The sequence below is a fragment of the Cetorhinus maximus genome, chromosome 28 (assembly GCF_964194155.1).
Source record: "Cetorhinus maximus chromosome 28, sCetMax3.hap1.1, whole genome shotgun sequence".
Classification (NCBI taxonomy): Eukaryota; Metazoa; Chordata; class Chondrichthyes; order Lamniformes; family Cetorhinidae; genus Cetorhinus; species Cetorhinus maximus.
Window position 1 is genome coordinate 22317588 of NC_135906.1, and position 15949 is coordinate 22333536.

The following is a 15949-nucleotide window of genomic DNA, read 5'->3' on the forward strand; positions in this document are numbered from 1 at the left end:
CTGAGCAAAAAAAAAAGTAGTGTTCAAATTGAGAGGCATGGCCAGGATTCAGCCAGTTAAAGGAGATGTAACCTTTACTAACCTTTATAAAGCTCTGGTTTGGCCTCAGCCAGAGTAGTGTGTCCAATTCTAGGCACTGCATTTTTGGAAGGATGTGAAGGCTTTAGAGAGGGTGCAGGAACAATTTGAGAATGTTTTCAGGGGATGAGGGACTTTAGGCACCTGGGTAGATTGGAGAAGTTGGTGGTGTTCACCTTAGAGAAGAGAAAATCGAGAGGAAATTTGATGTTTCAGAATCCGGAAGGGTTGTACAGAGTAGATAGAGAGAGAAACTGTTCTCATTGGCAGAAGGGTCAAGAATCAGATGACACTGATTTAAGGTGATTTGCAAATGAATCAAAGGTGACATTCGGAAAATCCTCTTTACGCAGCAAGTGGTTAGGATCTGGAATGCGCTGCCTGAGTGTGTGGTGGAGGCAGATTCAATCTTAGCTTTCAAAAGGCAACTGGGTAAGCGTCTGAAGAGAGAGAATATACAGGGCTATGAGGAAAGTTCAGGGAAGTGGGGCCAGTGGGCCTGTACAGAACAGACACACTCTACCGGATTCATGGCCTCCTATGTTGTAGCCATTCTATGATTCTATCAATTACCCTTCTCCACATGCCCATCGTGTTTCCTTTTGGGTGTGGGAGGCACGTCTGGTCTTGCTGCTGTAATCTTTAATTATCCATGTAACCTTGCCTCTCACTAACCAGGTTCGTTCCTTGCAGCTCATTGTGTCCGAGGACTTCAGTCACCTACCACCTGAGCAGCGCCGAAAGAAGCTTCAGCAGAAAATCGATGATCTGAATAAGGAGCTGCAGAAACAACTGGACCAAAGGTAAATTAAACACCGCATTGGGGCAGTGCAGAGGGGCAATCGGACCACCTTTTATTTGCTTCGCGAACTTCAGGCACCTCTGTGGGTCGCTGTAATTCTTATCGCTCATTCAGCTGGACGGCTTTGTGATCAGATTAGGATACCGCAGTAGCCTGTGGCACCCAATCCCAGAATAGGGTTGAGGCAATGTTGGATTTACTTGTCTGACGTGAAGATGGATGGAAAATGTAGGGGGGGGGGTGCGCGGGGCAGGAGAAAATGGATGATGGATGTATAGAATGGACTGGATGCAGTTGACCCATGTGGAATGCGTGAGGGCAGCAAAGGGCAGACGGAGGTGGAAGTCCACGGCAGTCAACCTTCTGGAAAGGAGATGACACCAGTGAGTGAACTATGTCTAGCCTGCCCTCCCCCTTGTGGATTAAATAACCAGGTGTTCTATGCTTTCTTAGTCAACCTTTTGTCTTGATGTTGACTGTGTTACTTGCATCATATTGGCATCTTATTCCCTGATAAATAGCCCAGGGATGCAGAGACCAGTTGGAATTCGCTCTAACTGAATTCCTGCCTGAAATCGGGCACAGAATAGCATTTGAACCCGGGGCAGTCTTGTATGCTTCAGTTCCACATTGCGGGGTGAATATACTCACTGAACTGTCAGGGACCCTATGGACAAACCCAACCTGAAAGAAAATGGCAGCACGGGTGGCAATTGCCAACACTACAAATGTGGGAGGTTATCACTTTATCTTCAGCTCATAATGTGACTGCAAGTTATTGCAACTAAGCACTTAAACAATGGTGATTACTGACTGCTTTTATTTGCTTTAGGGCTGCCTTGCATTGAGGTGGGTGAGTGAAGTTCCAGTGTGTGAATAACCTATTTATTTTCATCCTGACAGTGGTGACTTTTTAATTTTTAAGAGAGAGGAAATAAAACCAAACTCCAGCCAATGATGTCCAGTAGTGATTTCTGCTCCTTACATTTCAAGAAAAACAAGCTGATTATTTCTGTTGTCCAACTTCTAGTAAATTATGTCCACAAAATGAAAGTTTATTGCTGGTCTGTTTATTGTAGTCAGACTTTTTAACCGTTGGCAGAGTTTATGACCTTTGCTTATTTATTTTTACATTAAACTAACTTTTGTTTTATGATGGAATCGCTACTGGACTAACAAAGCACAGGATTGTTGCTATGGTAATGGTGTAGGCCAGTCGTGTGTCAAACTGAGCCTTCAGGGCCTCACAAGCCCCAGCAAACGTGTAACAAAACTGAGCTCCTCTGTCCTATTTTTGCTTATTTGTTATTTTGCCCCCTTTATGTTACTTGGTCTTCAGATTTGTTTCAGACTGTGTTGAACTCTTGACTCGCTGGGTGGATCAGAACGCTAAGATCTGTCAGTATCAGCAACGCAAGAATTAATGGGGACCTGGATTTAACCTTTTATATGTGATCCCTAAGATTCCATAATTGGAAACTGCTTGACCCACAGAGATAAACCATCTGGACACTCCTATTGTAGGCTGCTGCTTGGTGCTAACTTAATGATGAGTTATGAAGCAATGGTATCATCCACATTAGCATTAGCACCCATCTCTCTTTTTAAAAAAAATTTTTTTCTCACACTTGAAATGTTCTTTTCTTCTTTGAACCCCAACTAAATTGGAAATATTGACCTGACCCCACTCCCTCCACATCCAGCACAGTTCCAAAGCAGAGTCATGTTGGACTCTAAAAGTTATCTGTTTCTCTCTCTCCACAGGACGCTGCCAAGCCTGCTGAGTTTTTCCAGCATTTTCTGTTTTTATTTCAATACAGATACAGGCAGACTTGACCACCCCCTTCCCATCTCCATTACAGAGTTGATAGGTCATGGCTGGAGGTCTGTGGGGAGGGGACGCGGGTGACCCTGGATTGTGGAATGAGATGAAAATTAGCCAGGATTTCCGCTCTTGTTAGCCTCACGCCTCTGGATAACCGGCCAGAGCAGGGGCACACTTGGCATTGCGGCCCACCGTGGGCAGTGAGACTGCTTAATGTCCGCCGCTTAGGCACATAGGTGAAGACTGGCATATTGGGTGAGGTGGTAGAGGATAGCTGGCACCAATGGAACTGAACCCCAGCTTGATTCAACACCGTTGGGACAGGAGCGGGGAAGAATTTGATTATATTTTGTGTATATATAAGATAGGACTGGAAATGAGTTGTTGATGTCCTGCCTTGGTTTGTTCCCACAGTGAAGCTTTAGATAAAATGAAAGATGTTTATCAACGGAATCCACAGATGGGTGACCCAAACAGCCTTGAGCCCGGAATAACAGAGACTAACCAGCAGATTGACAGACTACGTCAAGAGGTTCAGAAGTATGAGGTAAGATAATGAAGTAGATTGCTTGCGAGATGGAGGAGTGTTATAATCTTAGATCATTGTGGAGGCCAGGTCATTGAGTGTATTTAAGACCGAGATAGATAGGTTCTTGATTGGTAAGGGGATCAAAGGTTACGGGGAGAAGGCAGGAGAATGGGGCTGAGAAACTTATCAGCCATGATTGAATGGCAGAGCAGACTCGATGGGCCGAATGGCCTAATTTCTGCTCCAATGTCTTATGGTCTATTAACAGGAGCAATTAATATTTGGCTAGTGTGTGATGGTATTAATGGTTAAGAGTTGAGATTTAGATATAGGATGGAAGACTAATGCTCAAAGTAGCCCTGAGAGATTTGGTCCATAATGCACCAGCAAAGTACAGCTTTCTGACTAACCTGATGGATTCCTGTTCTCGGTTACACGGTGAGGAAGATGCACCTTCTCACATGAAGGGCAACCAGAGCATAAACCTGCCTTATTCAACTCCTCAGCTGGGGAATTGGGAGGGAGGGATTACCGTGGAGGATGAGGAAAAAAAAAATAATTCCAAGTTGGATGTAAAAGGTGCTGCACCATAAATCTTTGGTTCTGTTTCCAAGACCTGGCTGGCCGATGCTGAAGGGAAACTGGTTGCACGAAATGACAGCTGTGTGCAGTACATCCCCCACGGTGATCGCTCTCCCTCCTTGAATAACAATGGATCGCATGATAAGGAAAGGTAAGTGAATGCCTTGGATAATTCTCCAGATTCTTCCTCTTTTCAGTGGCCACAGTAATTTTAAACCCTGTTCTCATTAAGGGCAGTGAATGGAATGCGTCTCCACCCAGTGTTGTTGTAATCCAATATCAGGTCAGACTCTTGCCTAACCAAACTGTGATGTAGCTTCCAATAATTCCCAGTAATGCCTTGCCAGATAGAATCCTCCCACTGCATAAGTGAGTCCAACTTGGATTCAGGAATATTGGAACTAATTTTGGTTTAAGATGATTTTTAGCCACATCAATGCCCCAAGAGGCTCTGTACAGAATGGAACAGAAATATTGCTGAATGACTTGAGAGGGCAGATGGGTCCTCATTTCAACATCCAGCCTGAAAGGTGGCATCTCTGGCAGTGCAGCATTCCCTCAGTACTGCACTGGGAGTGTCAGCCTGGATTGTGTGCTCAGTCTCTGGAGTGGGACAACAACAACTTATACAGCGCCTTTAACATAATGAAACATCCCAGGGCACTTTCACAGGAGCATTATAAAACAAAGTATGACGCCAAGCCACGTGAAGCGAATTAGGTCAGATGACCAAAAGCTTTGTCAAAGAAATACATTTTAAAGAGCATCTTAAAAGAGGAAAACGAGGGGAGAGGTTTAGGGAGGGGATTCCAGAGCTTGGAGCCTAGGTAACTGAAGGCACAGCCACCAATGGTGCAGCGATTAAAATTGGGAATGCACAAGAGACCAGAATTAGAGGACGTTTGTGGGGCTGGAGGAGATTACAGAGCTGGGGAGGGGTAAGGCCATGGAGAGATTTGAAAGCCCGGATGAAAATTTGAAAGTCAAGACGTTGTAGGTCAGCAAGTACAGGGGTGATAGGGGAATGGGACTTGCTGTGAGTTACGACACGGGCAGCAGAGTTTTGGATACCCTCAAGTTTATGGAGGGTGGAATGTGGGAGACCAGCCAACTGTGTGTTGGAATAGTCGGGTCTGGGGATAATGAAGGCATGAACCCCAACTGTCTGGCTCAGAGATGAGCGAGTTACCCGCTGAGATACAACTGACACCCAATAATCTTACTCAGAATTGGTTTAAAAAGATTGTGATTGTTTTTTTTTTCCTTTCCTAAACCAGCCCGGACACAACTTATTCCGATGATAGTGGCCAGGAGCCATTGCCACAGCCTTCTTCTCTCTCGGAGTTTGATGACTTTGAGGATGACCTTGTCCATCCGATTGGAAGCTCAACTGCTCTGTATCCATTTGACGGTAAGCTTGGTAACCTCATTGAAGGAATGAGGCAAGGTTTAGAATGTGAAGACGCTTGGAGGACAGGCGCTGGAGCTTTGTCCTTGTGCAAAATCTGCTGCCCTGGGGTCATATCTTCATGTAATCCCTTCTGCTATTTAATGGGAGCTCTATGTAAGTCAGATTTAAAATTTAGAATATGACCATTCCAATTTTAGAAAGATCTACAAGGTGGGAAAAGGACGAGACCAAATTTGTGTTTTACTGAATTGCTGAATGCAAAGTGTAATCTAATTGAGGTTCTGAGATTATCTCTATTTACAAAGTCCTACTCCAGATATTTAATATGCCAATATTAGACAAAGTCACAGGCTGACAGCGAATCACACGTGCACCTAAATCCAACCAAATTTGTGCACAGTTACTAGAAGTCGGCTGACTCTCAGCTGAACCGGATCAATGTCTCAGTAGTTTGTTCACCCACCTAGAACGGTTTTCCAGACTCATTTGAAAAGCTCTTAATCAACAGTAGCAGTGAGTTAAAGAGCTGTCTTTTTATCCGTGCGTTTTCCCGTGTTATTTTTTCCTCTCCCTTCCATACATTGACTCAAGCTGTAGTTTAGTTTTAGTTAGCTCTCCCAACTAGCCCACCCCAAGTTACCATTCTCCATGTGAGCACCAAGACGCTGTATTTGGATAGCAAACTGGAGCAGCAATCTTGACTTATCCTCTCCCTTAGTCACTCACCACACACCACACCACACCACAACTCACCACCCCCCCAACCCCCTTGTCCCCCCCACCTCCTTAACATTGGCTCAAAAACACACTGAGGCCAACTATAAGGCCTATCTGAGTGTGATTTGTTAACTTGGCATTGATCTGGGGTTGAATTGTAACCATTTTTGTGTGGCTCAGTTCCACATCATTGGGAACCCAACTCAGTAATTTTCTTAAAAAACAAGATTAGGAAAGACTGCATTTATATAGTGCTTTTCACTACCTCCAGATGTCCCAAAGCACCTAACATTTTTGGAATTGTTGTCAGTTTGTAATATAGGAAACGTAGCAGCCAATTTGCACACAGCAAGCCCTCACAAATGGCAATGAGCAATGTGGTAATGACCAGATAATCCCTGATAACAGTTGAGGGATGAATATTGGCAAGAACTCCCCTGTTCCTCTTAGAAGTAGCGCCACAGGATTCTTTACGTTTGTCGGACACCAGTTTAACATCTCATCCAAAAGGCACCACCTCTGACAATGCGGCACTCCCTCAGTACTTTACTAAAGTTCAGCCTAGATTTCTCTAGTCTCTGGAGTGGGACTTGAACCCACAATCTTCTGACTCAGAGGGGAGTGTGCTACCCGCTGAGCCACAGCCGAGATGCCCTTTCTACTTTCACAACCACCCCCTCCCCTTCATTACATTTCAGCGATAGTTGAACTGAGAGGGCCAAAATGAGGATTGTCCTTGTGTGGACATGCATATTGAAGAACTGTGGGTAAAACAACGAATTAACAGTCTGGCAATGGTCCGTTCCTTGCAGGCAACAGCGAAGGCACCATTCCAATGGCGGAGGGAGAGGTGCTGCACCTGATTGAAGAGGACAAGGGCGATGGGTGGACGCGGGTCAGACGGAGCGACGGGGAGGAAGGCTACGTACCCACCTCCTACGTGAAAATCACCCTCAGCAGACAGTGAGCCAGGATCTGCTGGTGGCCACAGGACATTTTATCCTCTGGTTCAGGGTGTCTCGTCTTCTTTCTTTGAACCAGGATGGAGCAGGTGGAGCTTTCTACGGAATGAATGGCTCTGTGGAAAAGTGGGAGAGGGATGAGGGTTGGCTGACCTTCACTGGTATTCACACATTGGGGGAAAGGAAACCTGAGAGTCACTTAGTTGCATTTGTAATACCTTTGACACATAATTAGGACAGCATCTATGATCTTTCAGTTCACTGTAGAAAGACTCTGTCCAGTTGCAGTTCATGCTGGTACAGTAAATACTGCTCTAATGTACATATTTTGTAGTAATAATTGTATTTAGGGATGAAGTCCCATTGTTTAATTGCTGATCACTGATGCCATCTTTTATATAGATATTTTACATAGAATATACATTTCTTCTATCCACGTTTGTGGAGTCGTTTCGGGTGAGGAATAGGACAACATGCAGAACACATCTCGGATTCTGATTAAATGGAGTGCACCATCCAAACGATATTATTTGCAGGACAAAAAAACTAGGTTTCCAAAGCATCTCGTTGTTTTACGTTGACATCATGGCTCTGTTTGAAGGGTACGAAAAGCCGGCCGGCTGTTTTCAAAAGCAATGGGGCATTGAGTCAGAGGAAGACCCACGCTCGCCATGGAACTAACTGGCTGTGGCCCCGGAGAGTGAATGAACTGGTGAAAGTCGACACTTAGATAACGCTTGCCCATGGGTTTTTAGGTAACGGATGATGGGTGCTAAGCTGGGGAGCAAAGGTTCCTTTCCCGGCTCAGCGACAGTCCAGCTGGTGCTGTTTCCTGGCCTTGTTGGATTTTTAACGAATTGGAAAGTGAGATGCCTGTGGAAAGTGAAATGAAAGGTACAGATGGCAGTCCCAGTTTAGGCATGCATGCCTGTTCATGCTTTTATCAGTTTGCATTAACTTGAAACTTCGCCAAATTTATCGGCGCTTTTAAGAAGTAAATTCTTAAAAATGAAAATACAATTCTGTCGGGAGCCAAATGTGAGTTAAGCTTTGCAGGCAGACTCTCCCAGCACTGATTCTAATCTGGGGAGTTTAGGCTCAAGCAGTCATGTCAGTTCTTCTGTGGTGTCTGGTATGTTGTCCAGAATGTAGCCTTTCTGTTGTATCATGGTGCAAAAACTATATGATGATGGTTCATTTGTGATTGTATCGTAGACCAATAATGCACTTCACTTTACAATAGGACAGTAACATGGTTGTTTTTTTCCCCACCTTGTTTTAATCCTGTAATAAAATACTATTCCAACAGAGGACTCATGTCTGTCACCTCTTGTAAATACACAACAGCTTGTGTAGAAGATATCCAGGTGTGGTGATCTCGCACAGGGTGTCCCTAATTTTGCATATCAGTGCAGAACAGAGGATTAAAGGGAGAGACACATTGGGAAGAGAGAGGCCGAGAGGTTTGTTAACTCTAGATTTTTGTCTGGAGGATGATGAGTATGAGAGGAGATAAATCACTCCTCTTTGCTCCTTCTCTTTGGTGCACTCCACATGTCTCACACTGAAAGTTACTGAACTTTGTATCTCACCTTCCGACGCCTGTCTTTGAACAAACAGAAAATTCCCATTCTTTCCCCTCTTCGCTTCCGCACCCCCCCTCCCCCCACCACCACCTTCTACAGCTTCAATTCTTTCCCCCTCATCTCCAGGGGGCACTAACTGGCTGTCAGCTGGGTTACTCTCCGATACGTAGCCCAGGTTGCCAGTGTTCACTACGAGCTGTGATGAGGCTGTTTGACAGAAGGGCACGTCATTACAGCCCAACTCAATCCTTTCCTCACTGGATATGCACAGAGCAGTGGCTGGCAGTAAAAAGCACGGGTCCTGAGGTCAAATCCAAGTGCCTCAGCTATGATCAATGCAACAGCCACCCCACCGCCCCCCACTGCCAAGAGAGAGAGGAAGGATTGTTTCAAGTCAACGTATTGGAGTTTTTTTTAATGAGCTGTTAGGTTACTTAATATACTTGTGATCCATCCTGTACTCTGGCTCCAATCTCCATCTCCACGCTTTATGGAGATCAATTACCACTTGTATTTATATAGTACTTTTAACAAGGAAACAAAGAGAAGCAACTGCAACTGACACTGAACCTTTGAGAGGGAAGTTAAGAGACATCACCAGAATGTATGGTGAGATTTGAGGATTTTAAAGGAGGGAGAAGGGTTTGAGAAGATGAGGATAGGGCTGAGTCAGGCTGCAAGTAACGGTGATGACTGGTGGGCCATGGGACAGTAAAGAGTGGAACTGTGCTCATCATCATTTGCTCACTGTGGTTCTCTGTGGTGTGAGGAAGCCCCAAAGAAAGGCAAGGCAGAAAGTCATTTGTTTGGGTGCTGATTTGAGCATAACGTTGACCAGGTTCTCAAGTCGGATAGCTCACATGCATGCTTAGCTGATAGAGCACAGGGGAAAGCAGGTGATAAACTTTGAAAAGTGAGGAGGACCTCTTTTGAAAATTTCTTGAAGGTGTTCATAAAACAGCATTGTTTACATTGTTTTCCATGGGCATTTCTAATTGGTGGGTTGCAGTGGCCAGTTGGATTATTATTTGCTGGTATAATTCACACACGCATGTAACTGTCTTATTATAATGTGCCTTCTCCCTCAGGCTTTCCCAGTGGGTCAGCCCAGCACCTGGAAGGAGAAATTGTCCTGATCTCTCTCTAATGAAATTCTGAGTGTGCTCTTTATGAAGCCATTTACAGTGCGGCTAAACAGAGAAATTCTTTCTCGCCCTCTGGCTTCCCCTCGTCATGATGTTGGCATTAGAACAGGTGGATGGGATACCTGGCCTATCCTGAGTCAGCTGAACACCAGCATGGTGATGGTAGGGGAACTGAAATCTCTCTCAACCCCAAGTGGAGGAAAGATCATTTGGATGAAGGGGTCATCAATCTGAAACGTGACCTCTGGTTCTCTCTCCACAGATGCTGCCTGTACTTGTTGAGTATTTCCAGCATTTTCTGTTTTGTGGAGGAATGATCACCTGGGGGGGGCACCTATCTCGTGACCCTGCTGGAGCATGGGAACAGGAGGAGGCTATTTAGTCCCTCAAACGTGTTCCGCCATTGAGTGAGATTGTGGCTGATCTGTCACCTCACTCTGTGTGCCTTTGTTTAACAAAATCTCATTTACAATTGCAAATTAATTAGCCTAGCAGCAACCGTTGTTTGTGGAGCAATATTTCAAACTTCTACCACCCTTTTGTGAGGACAAGGATTTCCTAATTTCACTCTCGATAGGGCCCGGTCAGGCTGTGTTCCCTTGACCTTGACTCCCTGACCACAGTGGAAATAATGCCTCCTTATCTACCTTATCAGTTCCCCTTAACTAATATCTTTGAAAGTGAGAAGGAATGCGCATCAGGTGAGGGTTCATGTGATGTCCTGCAGTCAGGTCATTTCCAAGCACTCCCTGTTCGGGCCCATGTTTGGGCAATCCCAGCTCGGGCAAGGAGGAAAATCCATTCCCCTAAAACAAGGCTTTTCTGCAGTTGTGACTTTGGTCCCTTTGTCTGATGCTGCATTGATGGTGTATTGTTACACAGATGCCCTGTGCATCAGTTTGCTCCCCTTCTGTATATACCAAAAGAAGCCATCATTTCTTATAGTAGTAACTTTATGGCTCTTTAACATTTCCTGGAACAGCATCTGGTTTGTCTTGCTGGTAAAATACCTCGCTTCATGACGCCCACTAATGTTTAATATTATTCTACCTTGGAAATGCTAAGTAAAATGACTCCTAGAGTGCTGACTGCATCAAGTATATGCCAAGAATATAATCCCGTGAGTCATTCCCGTTTTAACTGCAAACGTTGTTTTATCATGGTGGTGTTCTTTCAGCCTGGAAAAGGTGAATTGATTTTGCTTCATGGCATTTTGTGACCAAGCAGTGCTTCTGAAATGGTTGAAGATTTTGTTTTTAGCTCAGTTGCTCTAACCCCATTTTTGTCTCATTTAAAAAGGGGAGGGGATGAGAGAAAGCTATTTGTCAAAAACAGTTTGTGTGCAGATGGGTTAATGAATTACCATTCTATTTATATTTAACTTTTAAGTTTGCAAATTAATTTTTAATATATTTCATTAGTATTTCAATCACCTGCTGCTACTCCTCCATTTTTAACATTTTATCTGATGGAACGTTTTTAGTTTTGGCTACAGCTTCCCAATAATCAGTCTTTCCTTGCTTTTTGGGAGCTAGACCACAAGGGATTCAGCATTTTTGCTTTCAGGGTGACCAGTGCGATCCTTTACCTAACCAAACTATTTTTGATAAGCGCTGGTAAAAGCTCATCATTTTTTTCCTAAATGTTCCATCTGGTCTGTTTACTTTGTTAACTCACTGCAACACCAGGGAAAAGCTTACAGTTTTCTCTGAAGATCTGATGGGAGAACTCCCCTGTGTTTTATACACCACGGGAGGGATTTAGATCAATGCTGTTGTTTTTTTTGTTAATTCACTCTCAGGATGTGGCATCGCCGGTTAACACCAGCATTCGCCGTCCACCCCAGATTGCCCTCGAGAAGACGGTGGTGAGCCGTCTCCTTGAGTACAACTGAGTGGCTTGCTAGGCCATTTCAGGGGACAGTTAAGAGTCAACCACGTTGCTGTGGGTCTGAAGTCCAGGTCAGAGCACAAAGATTGGTTTGGGCTCAAAGTTTGCAGGCGGAGAAGTTTTGAGCCTATTTCATTACTAAAATGCAAGTGCCAAAGCAATATTTGGCGCTGAAGGAGTTTACAGGGTCATACAATGTGAATGGAGATTTGCCAATTCCCAGACGTCGCCTCGTAATGGGATTACGACCCCCTGTGAATCAGGATGGTTCATTTCACAATTTGAAACTGAGTTGATGCTTTCAGTCTGCACGGCGTACGGTGCAGTGTATGTGTGGGGATTAAAGTTCAAAATATTCTCTCTACTCCCCAGGGTGATGGGTTGATGCTCTTGTGTTGCCTACTTTTAATGTATAACATTTTGCAAAAAAATAAACTAATGCCTGAAACTTCAGGTATTTATGGTGACTGTCTCATTTTAATGTTTTTTTTTCCTTGATGTTTCTCTTCCGCATGCTAACAGACCATCCCTGGCCAACAGCCAGCAGCCAGACATTTGATATTCCTCTCTAACCAATCGCTAAAAAGTGCACACAATGTGACTGGGAGAATTTCCATTAAGACAGTGCTTTCCTCTAAATGGTGTGGCTGTGATTGGGACTCACTATGCAGGGATCCCTAAGCTCTGTCTGATCCCCCTGATTGGTGCATCTATGTTCATCACTACTATATTGCCTTTACAATGTATATCTATCTTAGTTAAGCTTAGGGAATGACTTGATTTTGCCAGACAAAGTATCTTTCTTGGTCACTTATTTAATAACTGGCCCATTGACTTTATGGACCATCAAACAGATTTTACTGATTCTCTTATTTCTCTCTCTCTCTCACTCTCGAAGGCGATGATCAATTATTGGGGTTGGTCACCCAAGAGGTCTTGATGTTTGAAAGCTCATGGTAAGGGTTTGACGAGATAATTGACTGTGGTGGCTTCACACTTCAGCTCAAGCCCAATCGTTCCTGACCAGCACGCACTTCTGGCAGGCAATCGAGAATGAGGATCCTGGATGATTTTCCCAACCCTGGTCCAAATCAGAGCATGGAGACCAGTCATGGCAATCCAATTTCTAATCTGGGTAAAAGTCGGCATAGCTCTGGAGTCAATTCTACTGGTAGGGATCAGCTAGTTTAGTGGCTAGACTTGGGCCATTGGAGGAATATGAAGTCTACTTTTAAATTCCTTGGAATTAGAATAGTGTCCCTGCGTCCTGAATGGAGCTAACAGGTCTTGGACTGAAATGGGGTGAAGGGCATGTACTTCAACTCCTATCAGTATTCTTGTCTACCAAGGGGAGGGTGACCAGCCAAAGTTCCTACAGCCTGATCACCATCCAATGACCTTTGTTGACCGTGGACCTCAGGTGAGAGCTGGGCCCAGCTTGCTTGTTTCATAGTAGGCCATGCCTGCTGACACTTGTTGTCTCAGCTCCCGTGTAGGAAGTCGGGTGCCAGTGAAGGTTAATGAGTTTTCATCAGTGTCTACGAGTTAGTGACAGGCAGATAATGGGGAAATTTAAACCTTCGGCTGGTAAGTTTTAGGGAATAGTGACTCCCCCCTTCGTGGCTCAGTGGTTTGATGTACTACTGGTTGTGACACTAAAGTAGGGCCCCAAATTCAATTCCCGAACTATGTTTCTGGCTATTGTCAGCCTGAGCAGTTTTCTGGCGAATGGGAGCAGATCGTAATAAATAACCTTAAGCAAAAAGTAATGGCGGTGGTCTTAAATTATTTTAACACTGTTAACATGTATAGTACAGAAAAAGGGCAATTTGGCTCAACTGGTCTATGCTGGTGGTCATGACACACACAAGTCTCCTCCCATCCTTAATCTCACCCCAGCAGCAGCACCACCTATTCCTAGGGGACCTAGCTGGGTTGTGCTTGCAGAGGGGTGACACAGGCATGAATAGCCGCCTCCTGTGCTCTCAGCGTTATTTGATTTTTTTTCCTCACTCCTGTGTTTGTCTAGCTTCCCCTAAATGCATCCACACCTCAAGCTCTCCTTGTGGTTGCCAGTTCCACATCCGACCCACACTCTGGGTAAAGAAGTTTCTCCTGAATTTCTTACTGAATTTATCTTATGTTCATAGTCCCTACTTTTGGACTCCCCTACAAGCGGAAACGTTTTCTCCATCTCTAACCCCATTGAACCCTTTCGTGATTTTAATCACGCTTATCAGGCCACCCCTCAGCCTTCTCTTTTTTTCTAGAGAAAAGAGCCCTAGCCTGTTCAGTTTTACTTGATAGGTTATAACCTATCTGTGGTGATCGTTAACCACACTAGGTTAGTAATGTCATTACCGGCATCCTTCCATCTGCGCAGCATGATGGGACAGGCAGCAAATGAAATCTATTGGGAATGGAGTAGTTCCGTGTGGTGCACTTTTGCTGATGGCTGAAGAGACTAATCCATGAGAGGCAGGTGCCGCGTGTGAAGTGGTTGTCAGGTGTCATTGTGGGTTTGTTTTTGGTGTTGGCGCCTGTTACCAAGCTATTAAAACCACTGATCGTCATTGTGGTGAATGAGGGCATACAAGGCGATGTCGCCATTTTCCTCTATTGTCAGCTATTAACCCCCCGGTGTGAGAATCTGTGTTTAGGGCCATCATTTGCATCCTACTGGTCATCTGGCTCTGGCTACCTCGCCATACAGAGAACCCTTAGGTATGTGACCGTCTCCATTCTACAAACATGCCTGAGCCTTTGAAGTTGTTTCTGCTTGATGAGCGCCAACATATTTGGGGTTAGTAGTGTAGGCAGTGTGTATCCAAGCAACACAAACCAGGAAGGTTCCTGGTACAATTCCCAGCATTCAGCTGCCAAAGCTCTAAGCTCTGGAATTCCCTCCCTAAAACTTTCCTCCCTTTTATCTCTCCTTTTTTAAAAAAAATACTACCACCTTAATTGAGCTTTTGAACTGCTGCGGCAAATTTGGCATGATAATCTTGCGAAATGCCTCGATTTACGACGTTAAAGATGCTATATAAATGCAAATTGTTGTCATTGTTTATTCTAGTGAAAAGAGGAGCCTGATCTTTGTTTAAAAGTTACAACCTTCAATTGTTTGTTCCCAAATAATCTTTTGAGAAAATCAGTATTCAGTATCGTGTCTGTTCCCCACAGGGCAGTCATGTATTCTTTATTTTCCTGCTGACTTTATTGTGGATTGGTTCCCAGTACAAGTGCTCCCTGATGAGGACATGTTACTGGAAGTAGTTGACACCAACCTTCTGCTTAGAATTATGGAATCCACCTGAGGCTCTTAATGCTGGGAACAATGTGCTTCCTTATCTGACACTCTGGCTCTGTTCTACTCTTAGAAGCCCCTTGGAGAAATTATAGAATTTCTGTTCCAAAATAAAAACAGAAACCCATTTACAATTTATCACTTGGTTCCCAGGAATTTATGAATCTAGATGCCTCCTTACAAGTTTTGCTCCTAACTTTCCACCCAATGCCACACCTCATGAAGAAATTGATTGCGGGACACAGTTCCACCAGTGTCGAGGTTCCTGCGGCTATTCCTGAGTTGCAAATCCGGATGTTGAGTTCAATGCCGGCCAGGGGGACGCGGGATGGTCCAGGTATTGGGGTGTCACTCCGTATTTAAATAACCTTCTGACACTTTCTGTCTAGATTGTCACATGAAAGATCGCCCGCAGCTGAGCTGCCTGATCCATGGATTGTTATCCCTGCCTTCCTCAACCCCTTCAGCACAGGACGGGAACAAAACAAAAACAGAATTACCTGGAAAAACTCAGCAGGTCTGGCAGCATCGGCGGAGAAGAAATCAGTTAACGTTTCGAGCCTTCATGGCCCTTCGGCAGAACTGAAGCATAGTTAGAAGAAGGGAGAAATATAAATTGGTTTGTGGGTGGGTGGGGGGGGCGGGAGAGGGAAGAGACACATTGAGGGTGTGGTGATTGTGGAGATGAGCAGATAATCAAAAGATGTCACAGACAAAAGGGTCAAAGAGGTGTCGAAGGTGGTGACATTTGTCTGAGAAAAGTGCTAATTAAGAATGGAAGACAGGATATTCAAAGTACAGCTCTAGTGGGGGTGGGGGGGAAAGACTAACAAGGTTTTAGTTTAGATTTAAAAATAATGGAAATAGGTGGGGAAAGAAGAATCTATATAAATTATTGAAAAAAAAGGGGCGGGGGGGGGAAGAAACGGGGTGGGGATGGGGGGAGGGGGAGTTTAAGATCTAAAGTTGTTGAATTCAATATTCAGCCCAGAAGGCTGTAAAGTGCCTAGTCGGAAGATGAGGTGCTGTTCCTCCAGTTTGCGTTGGGCTTCACTGGAACAATGCAGCAAGCCAAGGACAGACATGTGGGCAAGAGAACAGGGTGGAGTGTTAAA

General features: G+C 44.6%; 1 protein-coding gene across 3 annotated transcripts in view; it reads left to right on the forward strand.

The window, feature by feature from the left end:
- The window catches only part of LOC144668920 (cdc42-interacting protein 4 homolog), a 101819-nt gene extending 93602 nt beyond the window's left edge, over window positions 1-8217 (forward strand). For 2 of the 3 annotated variants that reach the window (XM_078531395.1, XM_078531394.1), the window contains 5 exons: window positions 772-881; window positions 3120-3252; window positions 3849-3967; window positions 5094-5227; window positions 6757-8217. In XM_078531395.1, the coding sequence (XP_078387521.1) occupies window positions 772-881; window positions 3120-3252; window positions 3849-3967; window positions 5094-5227; window positions 6757-6911 (651 nt within the window). In that variant the 3' untranslated portion in view covers window positions 6912-8217. The remainder of the gene's footprint in view (window positions 1-771; window positions 882-3119; window positions 3253-3848; window positions 3968-5093; window positions 5228-6756) is intronic. The other variant, XM_078531396.1, reaches the window with a different exon arrangement.
- Window positions 8218-15949: the final 7732 nt, after the last annotated feature.